The sequence below is a fragment of the Balaenoptera ricei genome, chromosome 1 (assembly GCF_028023285.1).
Source record: "Balaenoptera ricei isolate mBalRic1 chromosome 1, mBalRic1.hap2, whole genome shotgun sequence".
Taxonomy (NCBI): domain Eukaryota; kingdom Metazoa; phylum Chordata; class Mammalia; order Artiodactyla; family Balaenopteridae; genus Balaenoptera; species Balaenoptera ricei.
The window spans coordinates 106,928,159-106,950,330 of record NC_082639.1 but is presented as its reverse complement, the minus strand read 5'-3'; the positions used below and the strand labels follow the sequence as shown (position 1 = coordinate 106,950,330).

The following is a 22,172-nucleotide window of genomic DNA, read 5'->3' as shown; positions in this document are numbered from 1 at the left end:
TCATAGGATCATATGGTAACTCTATTATTAGTTTTGTAAGGACCCTCCATACTGTTTTCCATAGTGGCTGTACCAGTTTACATTCCCACCAGCAGTGTAGTGGGGTTCTGTTTTCTCCACACCCTCTCCAGCATTTATTATTTGTAGACTTTCTGATGATAGCCATTCTGAGTGGTGTGAGGAGATACCTCACTGTGGTTTTGATTTGCATTTCTCTAATAATTAGCGATGTTGAGCATTTTTCATGTGCCTGCTGGCCATCCATATGGCTTCTTTGGAGAAATATCTATTTAGGTCTTCTGCTCATTTTCTGATTGAGTCGTTTATTTTTTGATATTGAGTTGTATGAGCTGTTTGTATATTTTTGAAATTAAGTCCTTGTTGGTCGCATCATTTGCAAATATTTTCTCCCAGTCCATAGGCTGTCTTTTCATTTTGTTTATGGTTTCCTTTGCTGTGTCAAAGCTTTTAAGTTTGATTAGGTCCCATTTATTTCTATTTACTTTTATTTCTATTGCCTTGGTAGACTGACCTAAGAAAACTTTGGTACAATTTATGTCCTAGAATGCTTTGCCTATGTTCTCTTCTAGGAGTTTTATGGTATCATGTCTATGTATAAGTCTTTAAGCCATTTTGAGTTTATTTTTCTGTATGGTGTGAGGGTGCTCTAACTTCATTGATTTACATGTGGCTGTCCAGCTTTCCCAACACCACTTGCTAAAGAGATTGTCATTCCCCCATTGTATATTCTTGCCTCCTTTGTCAAAGATTACTTGACTGTAGGTGTGTGGATTTATTTCTGGGCTCCCTATTCTGTCCCATTGATCTATATGTCAGTTTTTGTGCCAAAACCACACTGTTTTGATAACTGTATCTTTGTAGTATTGTCTGAAGTCTGGAAGGTTATGCCTCCAGCTTTGTTCTTTTTCTTCACAATTGCTTTGGCAATTCTGGGTCTTTTATCATTCCATATAAATTTTAGGATTATTTGTTCTAGTTCTGTGAAAAATGTCATGGGTATTTTGATAAGGATCACATTAAATCTGTAGACTGCTTTGGGTAGTATGGCCATTTTAATGATATTAATTCTTCCAATCTAAGAGCATGGGATATCTTTCCATTTCTTTGAGTGATATTCACTTTCCTTTATCAATGTTTTATACTTTCCAGTGTATAGGTATTTTTTGTTAGAATTTTAAATGTGTTCTTCTTCCTTGATGATTTCTAATCATATATCAGTTGTATATATGAAGACTATTGAATTTGTATGTTAAATTTTTATATATTGCTACTTTACTGGGGGTTTTTACTTTTTAATTGCCTGAGTTTATAATTGATTATTTTGTTAAACTCTCATATCACCTTTTAACATAGTCTAACATCATCTTTCCAATTCTTATGTCTCTAACTGTTTTCTCTTTCTAGTTACATTGGCTAAAACCTCCAGGACAATGTTAAATAGTAGAGGAGATAATAGGTATCTTTCTTGGTTCTTGACCTTAGTAGAAATGGCTTTAGTGTTTTCCCATTTAGTAAAATATTGGCTGTAGGAGTAAGGTGTATATATTTTATCATGTTTAGGCTGTATCCATCAATTCCTAATTTGAGTATTTTAAAAAATCAAAATGATTAGTGAAGTTTGTTAAAGACTTTTGTGGCATCTATGGTGATAATCTTATGCTTTTTTCCCCTTTTGATATGTTAATATATAGAAAATTACCTCAATTTATGCCATATATATGTAATTTGGTCTAGTGAATCTTATTTCATGTGACTTAAGTTTCTCTTTTCTTTTTTTTTAAAGTTTGGCATTAATGAAGCATAATTGACATATAAAACTATGATATATATCTAGATAGATATAGCAAGAGAAACAATTTAAAACTGTAGTATAAGTACAAGACAGTTAATGACAGTTATATTTGTCTTATACCTTTTATCACTGTGAGGTAATTTTCTTTGATGCTTTCTCTTGAATTATATTTTGTTTAAAATTAACATTTGCCAATCCTGATTCTTGCTGTTAGTATTTCTTTGGCACGTATTTTCCATATATTATTATTTTATTATAATAAGGGAAGTAGTTTGCCATTTAATACAGTGTTGTTCAGCACCTGTGCAATTCTTGCTGGGTGACAACCCAAATGTTAGTTGACTTATTTCCAAGTATGTGCAAACCATATTATGATTCTGGGATCAAATTTATGAGCGAGCTAGATATTTCATTTTCATCATACCTACTATCTCAATTGTTAAAATGAAATGGCTGTTTTCTCATTGTTTGTATTAGTTAATTTTTTTTAATTAATTTAATTTATTTATTTATTTTCATTGTGTTGGGTCTTCGTTGTTGTGTGCAGGCTTTCTCTAGTTGCAGCGAGTGGGGTCTACTCTTCATTGTGGTGCGCAGGCTTCTCATTGTGGTGGCTTCTCTTGTTGCGGAGCATGGGCTCTAGGCACGTGGGCTTCAGTAGTTGTGGTGCATGGGCTCAGTAGTTGTGGCTTGCGGGGCTCTAGAGTGCAGGCTCAGTAGTTGTGCCACACAGGCTTAGTTGCTCCGTGGCATGTGGGATCTTCCCAAACCAGGGATTGAACCCGTGTCCAGTGGCAGGTGGATTCTTAACCACTGTGCCACCAGGGAAGTCCTGTATTATTTTAATTTTTGATGTATAACAAATAACCACAAACTCTAAGTGGTCTACAGCAATAAGCATTTATTTCACTCATGGATCTGCAAGTCCTCTGCTTTAGCTGAGGGAGCCCTGCTTCTCACTAAGTTCTGCAGGTCAGCCAAGTATAGCTTTGCTTCATATGTGTTCCACTAAGGTATAGGCTAACAGGATTACAGCTACTCATTGGAAGATCACAGGGTGATAGCACAGGGAAAGAAGGCAACTAGAAAGAATTGAGGTCTCAAGACTGAGGCTCAGAATGGCAGACTGTCACCTCTACCCACATTCCATTTATCGAAGCAGGTAATATAGCCAACCCAAAGTCCAGGGGTGAGGATGTGGATACTGTGAAGGGTAAGCATTGACACCAGTAATTTAACCTACTACATTTACCATTTACTTTTGGTTCTATTTTTCTGTCAGGGATTTTTTTTCTTTGCTACATTTACGTATCTCTATATAGGACTATAAAAATAAATCGTATATTCTATTTAGCTCCCCATCACCCATCTATTGAGACAGCTAATATATTTAATCTTATTCCAGGTGAATAACGTTTATCCTTTTTTTTTTCTTTGAAATTTTGGCTTTATTGAGGTATAACTGATATATAAAACTGTAAGATATTTTAAGTGTATATTGTGGTGATTTGATATATGCATACATTATGAAAGGATTCCCTCCAACTAGTTAATTAACACAACCAATACCTCACATATTTATCTTTTTTTTCCTTTTGGTGAGAACATTTAAATTCTACTCTCTTAGCAAATTTTGATTATATAATACAGTGTTATCAACTATAGTCACCATGTTTACATTAGATCTTCAGACCTTATTCATCTTGTAGCTGAAAGTTTGTACCCATTTACCAACCTCTCCCTATTTCTCCCAGCCTCCATCCCTGGCATCCATTTTTCTACTCTCTGAATTTGAGGGTTTTTTTCTTTTAAGATTCCACATATAAGTAATACATGCAGTATTAGTTTTTCTCTGTCAGGCTTATTTCACTCACCATAATGCCCTCACAGTCCATCCATGTTGTTGCAAATGTCAAGATTCCCTATTTTCCTCTTTGATATTTTGTATTTAAAAATATAACCAGAAATGGATCGCTAGGCCATATGGTAATTTTATTTTTAAATTTTTGAGGAACATCCATATTGTTTTCCACAGTAGCTGTACCAGTTTACATTCCCACCAACAGTGCACAAGGATTCCCTGTTCTTCACACTCTCCAACACTTGTTATCTCTTGTCTTCTTGATGGTAGCCATTCTAACAGATGTAGGTGATATCTCACAGTGGTTTTGATTTGTGTTTCCCTGATGATTAGTGATGTTGATCACTTTTGCATCAACCACTTAGCCATTTGTATGTATTCTTTGGAAAACTGTTTATTCAGTTTCACTGCCTACTTTTTAATTGTATTGTTTGTGTTTTTTTTGTATTGAGTTGTATGAATTTTTAAAATATTTTTTTGATATTAACCCCTCATCAGATATATGATTTGCAAAAACTTTCCCCTACTCTCTAGGTTCCTTTATCATTTTGTTGATGATTTCCTGTACAGAAGCTTTTTAGTTTGATGTAGTCCCACTTATTTACTTTTGCTTTTGTTGCCTTTGTTTTTGGTGCCAACAGTCTCTATTCTGTTCCATCATCCTATGCATCTGTTTTCATGTCAATATCATACTCTTTTGATTACTATAGATTTGTAATATAGTTTGAAATCAGGAAGTGTGATGCTTCCAGCTTTGTTCTTCTTATGATTGCTTTAGTTATTCACTTATTTAGTTATTTGTGGTTCCATGCAAATTTAAGGATTATTTTTCTATTTCTGTGAAAAAATGTCATTGTAATTTTCACACAGATTGCATCAAAACTGTAAATTGCTTTGGGCTATATAATCATTGTAATAATGTTAAATTTTCCAACCCATGAGCACAGAATATCTTCCCATTTATTTGTGTCTTCTTCAATTTCTTTCATCAATATCTTATAGTTTTCAGTGTACAGGTCTTTCACCTCCTTGGTTAAATTTATTCCCAGGTATTTTACTCTTTTTGATGCAATTGTAAATGGGTATGTTTTCTTTATTTCTCTCTCTGAGCGTTTATCAGTGTATAGAAATGCAATAGATTTTTGTATATTGATTTTGTATCCTGCAACTTTACTGAATTTGTTTATTAGTTCTGTGTTTTGGTGGAGTCTTTAGGGTTTCCTGTATATAAGATCATGTCATCTGCAAATAGAGACAGTTTTACTTTTTCCTTTCCAATTTGGATGGCTTTTATTTCTTTTTCTTGCTTACACACTCTGGCAAGGACTTCCAATACTATGTTGAATAAAAGTGGCAAATTGGGCATCCTTGTCCATCTCCTTATCTTAGTGGAAAAGCTTTCAGCTTTTAAACATTGAGATTGATGTTAGCTGTGGGCTTATCATGTGTGGCTTTTCTTTTAACTTTTTATTTTATATTGGAGTATAGTTGATTAACAATGTTGTGTTAGTTTCAGGTGTACAGCAAAGTGATTCAGTTATACATATACATGTATATATTCTTTTTCAAACTCTTTTCCCATTTAGGTTGTTACATAATATTGAGCAGAGTTCCTTATGCTATACAGTAGGTCCATTTAAAATATAGCAGTGTGTACATGTCAATCCCAAACTCTCTAACTATCCCTTTCCCCCACCCTTCCCCCCAGTAACCGTAAGTTCCTTCTCTAAGTCTGTGAGTCTGTTTCTGTTTTGTAAATAAGTTCATTTGTATCATTTCTTTTTAGATTCCAAATATAAGCAATATCATACGATATTTCTTTCTCTGTCTGGCTTACTTCACTCAGTATGACAGTCTCTAGGTCCATCCATGTTGCTGCAAATGGCATTATTTCATTCTATTCAATGGCTGAGTAGTATTCCATTGTATATATGTACCACATCTTCTTTATCCATTCCTCTGTCAATGGACATTTAGGTTGCTTCCATGTCTTGGCTATTGTAAACAGTGCTGCAATGAACATTGGTGTGCATGTATCCTTTCAGACCATGTTTTTCTCCAGATATATGCCCAGGAGCAGGATTGCAGGATCATATCATAGTTCTATTTTTAGCTTTTTAAGGAACCTCCATACTGTTCTCTATAGTGGCTGTACCAATTTACATTCTTACCAGCGTAGGAGGGTTCTCAGCATTTACTGTTTGTGGATTTTTTGATGATAGCCATCTTGACTGGTGTGAGGTGATATCTCACTGTAGTTTTGATTTGCATTTCTCTAATAATTAGAGAAATAATTATTAAATAATTATTGGAGAAATGCAAATCAAAACTACGAGATATGTGACTTTTTATGCTGAAGTATGTTCCCCCATACCCACTTTGTTGAGAGTTTTTTTTTTTTTTTTTTAAAGTCTTTATTGAATTTGTTACAGTATTGTTTCTGTTTTATGTTTTGGTTTTTTGGCCCTGAGGCATATGGGATCTTAGCTCCCCAACCAGGGATCGAACCTGCACCCCCTGCATTAGAAGGTGAAGTCTTAACCACTGGACCGCCAGGGAAGTCCCTGAGAGTTTTTATCATGAATAGATTTGAATTTTGGCAAACGCTTTTTCTGCATCTATTGAGATGATCATACAGTTTTTACCCTTCGTTTTGTTAATATGGTATATTGCATTGATTCAACATCTACCATTCAGTTGTTCTTCCATTGCCTGGAATAAATCTCACTTCATCATTGTGTAAGATTCTTTTAATGTATTTTTGAATTTGTTTTGCTATTATTTTGTTGAGGATTTTTGCATCTATGTTAATCAGGGGTATTGACCTGTAATTTTCTTTCCTTGTGGTGTCCTTGTCTGGTTTTTGTATCAAGATAGTACTGGCCTCATAAAATGAGTTTGAAAGTGTTCCCTCGTCTTTTATTTTTGGAAGAGTTTGAGAAGGATTGATGTTAATTCTTCTTTATAAGTTTGGTAGGGGCTTCCCTAGTGGCGCAGTGGTTGAGAATCTGCCTGCTAATGCAGGGGACACGGGTTCGAGCCCTGGTCTGGGAAGATCCCACATGCCGCAGAGCAACTGGGCCCGTGAGCCACAACTACTGAGCCTGCGCGTCTGGAGCCTATGCTCCGCAACAAGAGAGGCCACGATAGTGGGAGGCCCGCGCACCGCGATGAAGAGTGGCCCCTGCTTGCCGCAACTAGAGAAAGCCCTAGCACAGAAACATAGACCCAACATAGCAATCAATCAATCAATCAATCAATAAAATAAATCTTTAAAATAAAACATTTTGGTAGAATTTGCCAGTGAAGCTATCAGGTCCTGGACTTTTCTTTGTTAGGAGGTTTTTAATTACTGTTTAATCTTCTTACTAACAATTGGTCTGTTCAGATTTTCTGTTTCCTCATGATTCAGTCTTGGTAGGTTATACACTTCTAGGAGTTTACTATTTTTTTCTAAGTTGTCCAATTTTTTGACATATAGTTTTCATAGTATTCTCTTATCCTTTGTATTTATGTGATTATCAGTTGTAATGTATCCTCTTTCTTTGTAATTTCACTTGAGTTCTCTTTCTTGGTATATCTAACTAAAGGTTTGTTTCTTTGGTTTTGGGTTTTTTTTTTTTTTTTTTTTAAAGAAGCTCTTAGTTTCATTCATCTTTTTTTATTTTCTTTTTAGTCTCTCTTTTATGTATTTCCACTCCAGTCTTTAGTTCCTTCTTTCCACTAATGTGTTTAATTAGAAGATTACCCCTAAGGCCACAGCTGTGAAGATAAGATAATTGGCTCCTTTCACAGGAAGGCTGTGGGTTCATCTTACTGGCAGCCGGTTAAGAACTCTTTCTCCATTTGTTACAGTTCTATGGGACCCCTGAATGTAAGACTCACTGCCACAAGACCCAGGTAATTGAGAGGTGTCCCCTCTGCCTGATAAATCAGCCCCAGTCAGGGCCTTCTGGGGGGATGGGTAGCACTGGGAAAGTTTCTCTTCCTGCTTCCCTTGTGACCACACTCATACACAGTTGACTCAAACATGAGTTTCAGCTATGTGGGTCCACTTACTTATATGTGGATTTTTAAAATAGTAAATACAACAGTACTACATGATCCGAGATCTGTTGAATCCATGGATGTGGAACAGCAGATACAGAGGAACCACAAGTGTATGGAGGGCTAACTATAAGTTCTACACGGGTTTTCGACTGCACAGAGGGTGGGTGCCCCTAACCCCCACATTGTTCAAAGGCCAATTGTATTTTATTCCTTTTTCCCCAGTGGTGTATTGTATTTTCCCTTCAGGAGGGCTGGACTCTGCAAGTTCTCTCTCATGGGTGAGTATCTGGCCACTTCAGCACTCACCTAATTCTTGCTCAACAGTAGCAAGAGGCGTCCAGGAAGTCTCACTGGCTCTGCTGGTTCCACAGTTTGTATGGAGGTATGTCCCTCTGCTACTGGCTGAACTGGTGGGCAAGATTCCCCTTGGATCCCTTGGGGAAAGGTACAAGATCTGGAAACCCTCATAGAGGCGACCTTGTTCATTATGGATGTCCAATTTGTTGATTAATGAGGGGGATTAAAAAAGAGGAATATCTTATGCTGCCACATGTTGATGTCCCTTTCCAACTTATAATCTAAATAAGTAGAGAGTTTCTCTTTACTAACTGGTGTGGAAGTTTTTCAGTGTTAACCAGTAGTGCTCTTGTACATTGAATATTAGCTGAGAATCAGCACCTTTGCTCCCACCTGTTATATGCCAGAAATGTCAGATAAACTGATAAAATGTGTAGAAAAATTTGGTGTCTTTGGAAAGATTTACTAAAGATGAGTCACCAAAAAATTGATGTCAAATTACATTTGGACAAGATAATTGTAAAAGGTTGAGGAAAAAATCATTTTAAAATATGTAGGACAATGCACTCAGTTGGCAGATAAGTCTTAAGTTTTTTACTTGCTAAGTTATGAGAATAGATTTTTAATACTAATCTGTTAACTACAAAGTCAGTTTAACCAAATTAGTTCATACACGTTGCTAGATTTGATTTGTTTTTATGTTATTTAGAATTTTTGTACTTATGTTCATAAGTAAGAATAGCCTATCATTTTCCTTGCTTGTATTGGCTTTGTTTTATTAAGGTTATACTAGCCCCATGAAATGAATCAGGGATACCACCTCTTTATCTATCCTCTATACAAAAGGGAGTATATACAAAAAGGGAATGACCTTCTGGGTTATTTAGTAGAGCTTTTCTGTAAAGTATTTTGGGCCTGGTGTTGCAATATTCATTTACCTGAAAATATCTATTTTGCTTTAATTCTTAAATGATATTTTAACCAAGTAAACAATTCTAGGTTATTTCCTTTCAGCAATTTGAAGATATTAATCTACTATTTTTAACCTTCCATTTGCTGTTGAGAAATTTGTTCATAGTATAAATTTTATTCCATGAAGGTTATCTGTTTGGTTGGTTGTTTTTGTTTTGTTTTGTTTTTTTCTCTATGTCTATTTTAAGATCTTCTCTTAGTCTTTGGTGCCCTGAAGTTTTACTATGATATGTTTACATGTGGATTTCTTTTTATTTATTCATTCCCTGTTTGGGAATCATTGCTTCATGAAATTTAAGTATTAATATATTTCATAAATTTTAGAATATTTCAGCCATTGAATTTTCAGCAAATTGATTATTACATCTCACCCATTATCCCTATTCTCTTATTTCATATTTTCCATCTTTGTCCCTCTTTACTACATTCTTAGACCTATGTTCCATTCCACCAATTCTCTTTTTATTGTGTCTAATCTGATTAACCCATTGTAGTTTCATATTGCGGCCGTAACAAATTGCCACAAATTTAAACAATGTTTAAAACAATAGAAATTTATGATCTTACAGTTCTATAGTTCAGAATTTCTAAATGGGTCTCCGGGCTAAAGTCAAATGTTGCATTTCTTTCTGGAGGCTCTAGAGAAGAATCTGCTTCTTCACCATTTTCAGCTTCTAGAAATTGTTCACATTTCTTGGCTGATGGTTTGCTTCCTCCAGTTTGAAAATCACATCCATCATTCTGACACTGACTGTTTTGCCTCCCTCTTCCATTTTTAAGTACCCAAGTGATTATATTGGGCCCACTTAGATAATCTAGTATTAGTCTCTTTACATTAAGGAAATCTGATTAGCAAATTTAATTCCATCTGCAACCTTAATTCCTGTTTTCATGTAACATAACATATTCATAGGCTCCAGGGATTAGGACACAGACATCTTTGGGGGACCATTATTCTGCCTACACATCCACTGAGTTAATTTCAGTGATTTTATATCTCATTTCTACAAGTTTATTTGGCTATTTTTCTAGTCTGCCTGGTCGTTTACTATAATCTCTCATTTTTGTTCATATTTTCAGTTCAATCTTATTTCTACAAATGTCGTATATATATTTTTAATATTTTACATCTGATAATTCCAACATGAGGTCTATTGGGTCTAATTCTGCTATTTGTTACTCCTGATCTTTTAAGGTAAGAAGAGTGATTGGGGGAATGTACAAGGTGCCTTGGGAAACATAAAAGAAAGGCATTTGGAATATTCTTGTAGGTTAGGGGACAGTTCCCAGAAGCAATGATAACTAAAGTAAGTCCTTTTGCATGAATTAATACTCTGAAGAAGGGGTTAGGTGTGTCAAGAGAAAACAGTATAAATAAAGACACAGAATCCTGAAACAAATGGTGAATGCAGTGAACTAGGAGTGTTTGGTGTTATTGGAACAAATGAAAAAAGGTAGCTGAAGGAAAATAAGGCTAGAGAGGTTGGTTGACTGACTCTAAGTCAGAGTGAATCGAGGTGATGCTGTGAACCCTATCAGTGATGAGAGTTACTGAAAATTTTAAGCAGGGAATGATACAGTCAGATTTGGTGTCTTGAGTATGTAACTCTACATATTTTATTTTGTTTTGTTTGCTTCTTTTGTTTTGCTTTATGCAATATGATAAGCTTAGTCTTTTTGCTTTATGCAATATGATAAGCTTAGTCTTTTAACTGGCAATGTAGTCCATTTACACTTAGTAATTAATTACATACTGATTTGCTTCTACTGTGTTATATTTTACATCAATCTCTGTCAGTTTTCTTCCTCCTTACCTGATTTCTTTGTTTGTTTGTTTTGGATTGTCAAATTGGTATTTATATGTTCCCTCTAAAAAAGGGAGACCACTTCTTGGTTTTATCCCTGCCATACCCTCTACTTCTCAACTGCAACAGCATATGCAAGAAGACAATGTGGTACTATTTTTTAAATATTGAAGAAAAGACCTTTGAAACAAATTTCAGATTTAGCCAAAAAGTCATTCAAATGTATATGAATAATAAAAGATCCTCAGATATACTAAGTTCCTCAAGCACGATGAGGGAGTAAGATAAGTTAGTGAGGTAGTATGTTGTCCAGGGAGCATCTGCTGGTTTTATTCCTCTTATTTGAATAATTCCTCCAAAAGTATATTTAAAATGGGTCTTTTGTGACAAACCTTCTGAGACTTTTGGAAATTATACAATAATGTGCCTAGGTGTACAGGTTCTTCTCTTTTAAGGTATGGGTTCTTCTTATCCATTCTATTTAGTACTCTATGAACACTATCAATTCTCAAGTTGTTAATCTCTCATTTTATTATTATTTTTTATTAAATGTAATTTTTTAAATTTTATTTTTTTTCTTTTCCATTATGGTTTATTACAGGCTATTGAATATAGTTCCCTTTGCTATACAAAAGGACCTTTTTGGGGCTTCCCTGGTGGTGCAGTGGTTAAGAATCCGCCTACCAATGCAGGGGACATGGGTTCAATCCCTGGCCTGGGAAGATCCCACATTTGTGGAGCAACTAAGCCCATGCACCACAACTACTGAGCCTGTGCTCCAGAGCCCATGTGCCACACTACTGAAGCCCGCATGCCTAGAGCCTGTGCTCTGCAACAAGAGAAGCCACAACAATGAGAAGCCCACACACTGCAATGAAGAGCAGCCCCCACTCACCACAACTAGAGAAAGCCCGCACACAGCAACGAAGACCCAACACAGCCAAAAATAAAAACAAATACCAAGTGATATCACATGGTATTTGTCTTTCTCTGACTTACTTCACTTATTATGATAACCTCTATTTTTATCCATCTTGCTCCAATTGGCATTATTTTGTTCTTTTTATGGCTGAGTAGTATTCCATTGTATATATGTACCACATCTTCTTTATCCATTCATCTGTTGATGGACATTTAGGTTGTTTCCATGTCTTGGTTATTGTGAATAGTGCTCCTATGAACATAGTGGTGCATGTGTCTTTTTAAATGATAGTTTTGTCTGGGTATATGCCCAGGAGTTGGATTGCTGGATCATATGGTAATTCTATTTTTAGTTTTCTGAGGAACCTCCATACTGTTTTCCATAGTGGCTGCACCAATTTTCTTTCCCACCAAAAGTGTAGGAGGGTTCCCTTTTCTCCACACTGTCTCCAGCATTTGTTATTTGTAGACTTTTTAATGATGGTCATTCTGACCAGTGCGAGGTGGTACCTCATTTTAGTTTTGATTTGTATTTCTCTGATAATTAGTGATGTTGAGCATCTTTTCATGTGCCTATTGGCCATCTGTATTTCTTCTTTGGAGAAATGTCTTTTTAGGTCTTCTGCCCATTTTTTCGATTGGGTTTTTTGTTTTTTGTTGTTGTTGAGTTGTATGAACTGTTTGTATATTTTGGAGATTAAGCCTTTGTCGGTTGCATCATTTGCGAATATTTTCTCCCATTCTGTAGTTTGCTTTTTGTTTTGATTATGGTTTCCTTTGCTGTGCAAAGGCTTGTAAGTTTGATTAGGTCCCATTTGTTTATTTTTGTTTTTATTTCTATTGCCTTGGGAGACTGAGCTAAGAAAATATTTGTACAATTTACGTCAGAGAATGTTTTGCCTATGTTCTCTTCTAGGAGTTTTATGATGTCATGTCTTATATTTATGTCTTTAAGTCATTTTGAGTTTATTTTTGTGTACCGTGAGAGGGAGTGTTCTAACTTCATTGATTTACATGTGGCTGTCCAACTTTCCCAACACTACTTGCTGAAGAGACTGTCTTTTTGCCATTGTATATTCTTGCCTCCTTTGTCAAAGATTAATTGTCCATAGGTGTGTGGGTTTATTTCTGGGCTCTCTATTCTGTTCCATTGATCCATATGTCCGTTTCTGTGCCCAAACCATACTGTTTCGATTACTGTCAGTTTGTAGTATTGTGTGAAGTCTTGGAGGGTTATGCCTCCTGCTTTGTTCTTTTTCTTCAGGATTGTTTTGACAATTCAGGGTCTTTTATGGTGAGGAACTCCAACATTTAATGGCTGGGTGTTTGGGGCTGAACTGTGTCTTCCAAAATTCATGTGTTGAAGCCTTAATCCCCAGTACCTCTGAATGTGACTGTATTTGTAGACAGTGCCTTTAGAGAGGCATTAAGTTAAAGTCAGGCCATTAGGATGGGACCTAATTCAATCTGACTGGTGTCCTTGTAAGAAGAGGAAATTTGGAAATACAGATACCAGGGTATGCACGCACAGAGGAAACAACTTGTGAGGATACAACAAGAGGGTGGCCATCTGCAAGCCAAGGGGAGGGGTCTCAGAAAAAGCCAACCCTTCTGACATCTTGATTTTGGACTTCAAGCTTCCTGAACTGTGAGAAAATACATTTCTTGTTTTCACCCAGTCTGTGGTATTTTGTTATGGCAGCCTTAACAAACTAATACACTAGGTAAAAAGAAGACCATGGGGGAAAACTGTGCAAAGATGATAAAAGATAAGTTCCTGGATTATTGTGTCACAGAAGAGTATCTTGTCACAGAAGCCAAGGCAATAGTGTTTCAAAAAGAGGGAAGCAGTGGACAGTGTTGAACTCTGCTCAGAGGTCAAGATGAGAACTGAAAAATGTTCTTTGGATTTAGCGACTTGGAGGTCATTGGTCATTCTTAACACAGACTTTCTTGGTGGAGTGAAAGCGCAGAAAGTCAGAATGGTGTGGGTTAGAGGCAGCAGGAGGTGAAGAAACAAAAGCAGTTGTAGATGGGACAACTCTTTGGAGGTTGGGCTGTGACGGGGGAGGGAATGAGGATTTAGGGAGTTCTTTTAAAAAATTTTTTTGTTATTATGTAAAAAAATTTTTGGCTGCGTCAGGTCTAAGTTGTGGCACATGGGATCTTTTGTTGTGGTGTGCAGGCTTCTCTCTAGCTGTGGCGTGCAGACTTCTCTCTAGCTGTGGCGCACGGGCTCCAGAGTGCATGGGATCAGTTGTTGTGGCACGTGAGCTGAGTTGCCCTGTGGCATGTGGGGTCTTAGTTCCCCTACCAGGGATTGAAACAGCGTTCCCTGCATTGCAAAACGGATTCTTAACCACCGGACCACCAGGGAAGTCCCTAGGGAGTTCTTTTTTTTTAATTAATTAATTAATTAATTAAATTGGAGTATAGTTGCTTTTTTTTTTTAAAGTTAATTAATTAATTAATTTTTGGCTGTGTTGGGTCTTCGTTTCTGTGCGAGGGCTTTCTCCAGTTGCGGCAAGTGGGGGCCACTCTTCATCGCGGTGCGCAGGCCTCTCACTGTCGCGGCCTCTCTTGTTGCGGAGCACAGGCTCCAGACGCGCAGGCTCAGTAGTTGTGGTTCACGGACCTAGTTGCTCCGCGGCATGTGGGATCTTCCCAGACCAGGGCTCGAACCCGTGTCCCCCGCACCCGCAGGCAGACTCTCAACCACTGCGCCACCAGGGAAGCCCGGGAGTTCTTTTTAATGAGAGTGACTTGACCTTGTTTATAAGTCAATGGAAAGATTCTAATTTAAAGAACAAAGTGAATATATAAGAGAAAGTAATTGGAAGAATAACATTCTTGAGAAGGCTGGAGGGGACAGAGTTCACAGCAGACATGGGGGAAGGGGGCAGCTGACCTTTTTGTTAACATAAGGGAAGGAAAGGATAGAAGGATCATTGTTCACTTTCTGGCTGGTGAAGGTCCTAGGTTTTTAAGCAATCTTTGCTTCCTAAAATGAAATCTCAGTTCAACTTTGTCTTATAACTAGTGTCATTTCCTCTCATGTTCTGGCATTTAGTTGGTTGGTTGTCTTATTTTCAGTGTGGTTGTGAGTCTTCACCTTAATGCCACTGGTATTTGAGTGAGAAGTTGGGAGAAGCTTCAAAGGCCAGTTGCTAGTCAGACGCCATAAAAATGACAAGTTTGTATATTCTCAAGTTTTACATTTAAGTACTTAAGCCATCTGGCGTTTATGATATATTCAGGAAGTCTAATACTTTTCCCAACTTGCTAGCCAGTTATCCACATACCATTTTCAGTTCAATATTTGAGTACCTATTAATTGATTTGTGTGATAGGGAAAATAAATGAGAAATCACTTTTCTCAAAGGCCTTAGTATTTAGGCAGTAATTAAATAAATATACCAATGAGTATAATATGTCAACAAATTAAGTGCCATAAACCCAATTATCATTTGTAGTTCAACCACAGAGAGGTTAGATTTTTCTGGATTCCTCAAGAATCAGATTTGATAGGGGACAATAGCGGGTTGGAGATACGAGAGGGGATTTAGAGGGTGCAGGGTGTCCTGGGAGGGACCAGAATGAGCAAAGGCCCAAGAAAGAAACTGTAGGATGTCTTTGGGAAATAAGAGTAAATTATGGTGGAAGATAAGTAATGCTCGAGTGAGTTTATTCTTCACTTAGTAGACAGCAAAAGAAAACACACTGGCCTAGAGATGGTTCGGGGCTCTAAAATGGGTGATTCAAGCTATACTTGAAGAGGATTAATTAACTTAGAATGTAGTTTAGATTGATGGGACAAAAAATTAAACAATAGGCATGTTACAAAGTGAAGGAAAGTTTATTAAAAATCAAGAAAATATGTAAGATTATACATAAAGAAAATTTCAAGTTTAAGTTCCTCACTATCTCAATAAGCAGGGCTTTTTAAAATTGATGTTTATGGTACAAACTTCTCCACAAAGGCTCATCAGTGAAAACAATCTTATATTGTCCTCTTGGCCCTATCTTGGCCTCCTCAGAGGGGAGGGCCAGATGGCATCAAAGATGCTGTGGAAGAAATGGGACAGAACCCTTGGGATAAACAAAGTAGGTAGCTTCTCTCATTCTTCCTTCCCAGACAGTGACACCCTTTGATGGGAAGAGTGAAGGGGTTATGAGACAGGAAAGACATACGGAGATAAAGCAGAGCAGCATTTTTGACTGATGAGCTAGAAGTCAGAAAGGAAAGCAGGGAGCGGCCACTAACAGGTGACCTCATGTTTAAGGGAGAAAGTGCTACATGAGTTTTCTGTTCTCTTTCCGTGTTGTTTTGCCCAGTTTACCAGGGGGCAGACAGCCATGGCCCAGGGCCTTCATCCAGAGAAAAGGCCCATACGGTTGGAGCAAGTGGGACAGTATAGGGTGAAAAGAAGCCCCTTTCTTTTCAAAAAAAAATATCTGTGTCCCTAAAAATGTCTGTTATACTCCCTTTGGGGGTGAGTTCCCCGCTCTGATGCCCCTCGCAGATGTTCAGAAACATCTACAGCTAGCCCTAGGCACTCTGATATCCAAAGGAAGTACAGCTTCTCAGGAGGGTATACAGCTTTCGGACAATCAAGTTTTCTTTGCATCTGCTTATACCTCACCTGTTTGGACTCTGGCTGCTTTTGAAGGCCCGGCAGCTTACTTATGCATTAGCTTAGATTCCTCTACATTCTCCCTTTTTGGAGTTCCAATTCTGCTTCTAAGACTTAAGATGCCAGTCAAGAGGTTAAAGTTATTATAATCACCCATGTGTCAAGGGCTGGTGGTTAAGAGTAATAGATAGGAGGCAATAAAAATGAAAGTAAGAAATTTTAGGAAAAACAAATTAAGGAATCGTGAATTTAGGGTCTAATAGGTCTTCAAAACAGATGCTAAATTGTTGAAGGGTGAAGGAGCCGAGAGGGAGTCAACTAGAACAGTACAACCCAGGTGCCAACAGCACTACTCTCCTTAGAAGGTCATGGTCCCAGCTCCTGAGACTTATGGCCTCAAAGCAGCAGCAATCAGGCTGGCTGAGGCTAGTCAGCCAAGACTGAGACTTCATGTACAAGGTGTGAAAAGCCATAGCTTACATGGGTGTCTCCTCCTAAGACTCCTCCTGTGGATCTCTGCCCCCTGCCCTCCCCAGTCTGACATTTGCTGTCAGCTTTGTGCCATTTCCACAGTTCCCTTATTTCTTGAAGCTGAACTGATTCGGTGGGAGGGGGAGTGATCCTCTGGTTTCTCTGAAGTCACATTTGACAGGCCTCTGGGCCAACGTGTGTTCTTCTAGCTCTGAATGCTGAGCAGGATGAAGAGAAGGGCAGGAGGGGCTCCACATGTCTGGATCAGGTATCTCATTTCTCAGCCTTTCCCCTCGGAGACCTATCTTTCCAAAGCACGAATTGGCTGAAGGTGCGTCCTTCCCCTAGAGCCACCCTGTTCTCCTATTACCTTTCCTTTCTCCTTAATCCATTCACCCTTCTCACTATAAAGAAATCAGTCTGATGGAGGGGACGAAAACTAGATTGAGGGGAAAGAAAGCAAAGAAACCATTAGAGATAGAAAATGTATTTATTATTAGGCAAATAGCTGTGCAAACTGGGGCCCTGGCAAGCTGCCAAAGGATTTTCCCAACTATCTCGTGCATCCCTGTATTACACGTACCACATCAGTAGCACATCCAGGAGAACAAAATTAGAATTCAGAAAACAGAGTAGCTCAGAGGCCCACCAGATCCTGATTCCTTTTTGAAATATTCAATTACAGTAGCTTTGAGCAAACATCTCAGCTGGCTGCTGAAGGCTGGATCTGATGCTGAGCCGATTGTTAAGGCACCAGCTGTCCTAAGGAGGAAGATGAGGCCTGTGGATGAAGGATGGCAGCCTTGCTTCTAGGAAAGTAGTAGCTGATAAGGATGGTCAAGGAATATATATTTGATCACTTTAAAAAACTTTAAAAGTTTTTAAAATCAACTTTACTAAATCTACTAAAATCAACTTTACCAAAACTACTAGTTCTTTAGTAATTATTGAAATAACCACTCCAGAAGTAGCATGCCTTAGTTTCTTTTTACCATATCATAAATCTTTCCAATATTGTTAGTACTTATTACTGTAGAATTATCTGATATACTAAAACTCTCTTGATACTGCTTGAATTGTGCAAGTGTATAAAACATAACTTCTCTGCTAAGTTTTTACAGTGGTTTAAATAAACCACCACTGAGTGAATTAATTTCAGTAAGTATCTAAGTAAAAAGATGAAGTTTCTGTATAATTAATTATAGCACTTGGGGGCCAATTCAGCTTCTTCTAGTAATTCTGGACTCAGTATAGTCCAAACAATGTTAACTTATACAGCAAGCAGGTCATTAGAAGAAAATACTAGTCCAGCAAAACTAGATTATATCCTCATGGTCAAAATGAATTTCACACTGCTCCTTAAGAATACATTGAATGGGTTCAGAAATAAAACAGTTCACTTGTCTGTTTGCTTGTTTGCTTATTTTAGTGAACAGAGTGAAGTTCTTAGAATCAGGCCTTGGTCTATGGGCCTGAAGGATCTCCAGAGAATTGATGTGAATAAGATTCAGTATGTTAGCAAATGGCAATTCTTCAATTAATTCCCCTCTTCATATATCTTTTAATTTAGCTGTTGGCACCCAGAAATGCTTGGGTATATTTACCTCCTCGGATATATACAAGTTAGAAAGTGCTTCTTAGTTTTTTCTCATTGAAGAGGGGTAGACTGAAAAACATGGCAGAAGAAGACTTGGCCTTGGATTAAATAATGACACCAGAAAAATGCAAGACATTTTCCCCTTTTGAGCTGGAAGTGCACACCATCAGGATAACAAAAGGATACATGTAAGTTGGGATGCCTCTTGAGGCCAAGTGTTTCCGAATAAGTCGCTCAGTACCATACCAGTTAAAACCTTTCGTGGCATGTCCAATGCGTGGAAGATGGACACTTGCTGTTAAAAAAAAAAAAAAAAAAGATCATGATGTCTTCATTCATCAAATTGATTAATGTGTATAAAATATACACAGGAGATAATAACATATTCTGAGTCACTTTGTGGTTTCCAATGAACAAAATGTATATAATCTTGGTGTGTCCCACTCAAAGCATATGATTATAATGTCAAAAATATTCTGGGGAGGGGTTGTAATAGGGGAAAATTAAATTAATTCTATTGAACACAAGGACCTACAGGCTCTGGAAATAAGTAGGTACTATGGAAATAAAATACAATCAATGATCAAGATGTAATTAAAATAAGCAAAGATTCTTCAACAAGTCAAGCGGACTTCCCTGGTGGCGCAGTGGTTAAGAATCCGCCTGCCAGTGCAGGGGACATGGGTTTGATACCTGGTTCGGGAAGATCCCACATGGTGTGGAGCAACTAAGCCTGTGTGCCACAACTACTGAGCCTGCGTTCTAGAGCCCTCGAGCCACAACTACTGAGCCCCCACGCCTAGAGCCTGTGCTCCGCAACAAGAGAAGCCGCTGCAATGAGAAGCCCTTGCACCGCAACGAAGGCGTAGCCCCCGCTCACTGCAACTAGAGAAAGCCCATGCGCAGCAATGAAGACCCAATGCAGCCAAAAATAATAAAATAAAATAAATTTATTTAAAAAAAAGTCAATCAGTTCAAGAAACTCTGAGACACACTGGGCTTAGAAACAAAATTGAAGTCGGGTTTTTGGCAGAGAACTGTCTGCTAATGTGGACTGGGACTCTCCAAGAGGCATTTCACAACTGTATTATGACCAGTTTACTTCATCTCTGGTCCTTTACTTCCTCATCTGTAAAATGATACAAATAGCCAAGTGGATGCAGGCGGTCCACACAGATAATGGATACAAAAGTGATGTAGAAAGGAAAAGGGCTTTGCAAATACAAGATGGGGAGGTTGTTACTTCTGTGATCTCTCATACTGGGGCTTACCTTTACCATGTATGTTGAATGGGGTCTTGACATTTCTTACCTCCCTTTAAAAATCACATCATATGCTTGGGAACAGAAATTCATCTATCCCTGAGCACAAGTGGAAGAGCTTACCTTTCTTTTTCTTTGCTGCTAAAAATATCTTCTTCAGGCCCTCGTCTAGGGCTGCCATCTTAATGCCAGACAGGACATTGGCGCGATCACGGTGCTGGGCCACAATCAAGGCCAACTAGGAGGAACAATCATTAACTGGGTGGGAGCAGGAGTAGTTTCAAGGGGAGGTGATGGGAGTCAAAGTTCAGCTCTGATAAACTGATGTGGTTTTTTACTTACCAAATCTTGCCCTTTGTTTCTTGACTCTTTATCATCAATAGGAAATAAAAGGACACCTCCCAAACTCAAATCTGAGGTAAAACAAAAGGGAGCAACAGAAAGAAGACAAAGTTCACTACAGAATGAGATCCCTGAGGAAGGACTATTCTGAATCCTCCTTATGTCTTGCCTTTTCCAAATCCACTCCAGTATGGGTAAGAGTGGTACCCCTGTCTTGTTCCTGGTATTAGAGGAAAAGCTTTCAATTCTTGTGGAATATAATGTTAGCTGTGGGTTTGTTGTATACGGCCTTTTATATTATACTGAGGTATGTTCCTTCTATACCCAATCTGCAGAGGGTATGTTATCACGAAAGGATGTTGTATTTTGTCAAATGATTTCTCTGCATCTATTGAGATGATCACTTTTATCTTTCATTCTATTAATGTGGTGCATACATTTATTGATTTGTGTATGTTGAACCATCTCTACATCCCAGGGAAAATTCCTGCTTGGTCATGGTATGTAATCCTTTTAATGAGTTCCTGAATTAGGTTTGCTAATATTTCATTGAGAATTTTTGCATCAACGTTTACCAGAGATATTGGTCTATAGTTTTGTTTTCTTGTAGTGTCCGAATCTGGCTTTGATATTGGTAATACTGGCCTCATAGAATGAGTTTGGAAGTGTTCCCTCCTCTTCAATTTTTTGGAAGAGTTTGAGAAGGACTGATGTTAATTCTCCTTTGAATGTTTGGTAGAATTTGCCAGTGAAGCCATCTGGTCCTGGAGTTTCCTGTGTTGGGAGGTTTTTAATTACTGAGTCAATCTCTTTACTCATCATTGATTTGTTCAGACTTTCTAGTTCTTACTGGCTCAGTCTTGGTAGGTTGTAGATTCTATGAACTTATCCATTTCTTCTAGGTTATCTAATTTGTTGGTGTACAATTATTCATAGTAGTCTCTTATGATTCTATGTATTTCTGTAGGGTCAGTTATAATTTCTTTTCTGGTTTTATTTGAGTCTTCTCTCTTTTTCTTAGTCTTGCTAATGGTTTATCAATTTTGTTTATCTTTCTGAAAAACTAGCTCTTAGTTTCATTGACCTTTTGTTTTTCTGGTCTCTTTCATTTATTTCTGCTCTGAATTTTACGTCCTTTATTCTGCTAACTTTGGGCTTAATTTACTCCTCTTTTCTAATTCCTTGAGGGGTAAAGTTAGGTTGACTATCTGCGATCTTTCTAATTTCTCAATATTTGCATTTATTACTATAAGCTTCCCTCTCAGAACTGTTTTTGCAGCACTCCATAGGTTTTGGTATGTTGTGTTTCCATTTTCATTTTTTTGAAATATTCTTTGATTTCCCTGTTGGTTTCTTCTTTGACCCATTGGTTGTTCAAGAGTGTGTTGTTTAGTTTCCACACACTTGTAGATTTTCCAGCTTTCCTCGTTTTATTTCTAGTTTCATACCATTGTGAACAGAAAAGATACTTGGTATGATTTCAATTGTCTTATTTTGCTAAGACTTTTTTTTTGCTCTATCATATGATCTCTCCTTGAAAATGTTCCACATGCACTTAAGAAGAATGTGTATTCTGCTGCTGTTGGATGGAATGTTCTATAGATGCCTGTTAGGTCCACTTGGTCAAATGTTTGGTTCAAGCTCATCATTTCCTTGTTGATTTTCTGTCTGGATGATTTACGTATCACTGAGAGTGGAGTACTGAAGTCCCCTATTATTATTGTATTGTTGTCTATTTCTCCCTTCATATCTATTAATATTTGCTTAATGTATTTAGGTACACAGATGTTACGCGCATATATGTTTACAACTCTTATATCTTCTTGATGAATTGATCCCTGTATCATTATATAATAACCTCTTTGTTTCTTATTACCATTTTTGGCTTAGAGTCTATTTTGTCTGATATAAATATAGCTACTTCCACTTTCTTTTAGTTTCCACTTGCATGGAATGTATTTTTCCATCTCTTCACTTTGAGTCTACATGTGTCTTTAAGGCCCAAGTGGGTCTCTTATAGGCAGTATATAGTTGGGTCTTGTTATTTTTATCCATCTAGCCACTCTGTGCCTTTTGATTGATGAATTCAATCCATTTGGATTTTATTTATTTATTTATTTTTGGCTGTGCTGGGCCTTCATTGCTGC

General features: G+C 37.5%; 1 protein-coding gene across 2 annotated transcripts in view; it reads right to left on the bottom strand.

The window, feature by feature from the left end:
• Positions 1-17,295: 17,295 nt before the first annotated feature.
• The window catches only part of CHD1L (chromodomain helicase DNA binding protein 1 like), a 122,260-nt gene continuing 117,383 nt past the window's right edge, over positions 17,296-22,172 (bottom strand). For both annotated transcript variants that reach the window (XM_059929200.1, XM_059929198.1), the window contains 4 exons: positions 20,026-20,096; positions 19,807-19,921; positions 18,608-18,716; positions 17,296-17,648 (listed from right to left, as the gene is read on the bottom strand). In XM_059929200.1, coding sequence (XP_059785183.1) covers positions 17,570-17,648; positions 18,608-18,716; positions 19,807-19,921; positions 20,026-20,096 — 374 coding nt within the window. In that variant the 3' untranslated portion in view covers positions 17,296-17,569. The remainder of the gene's footprint in view (positions 17,649-18,607; positions 18,717-19,806; positions 19,922-20,025; positions 20,097-22,172) is intronic.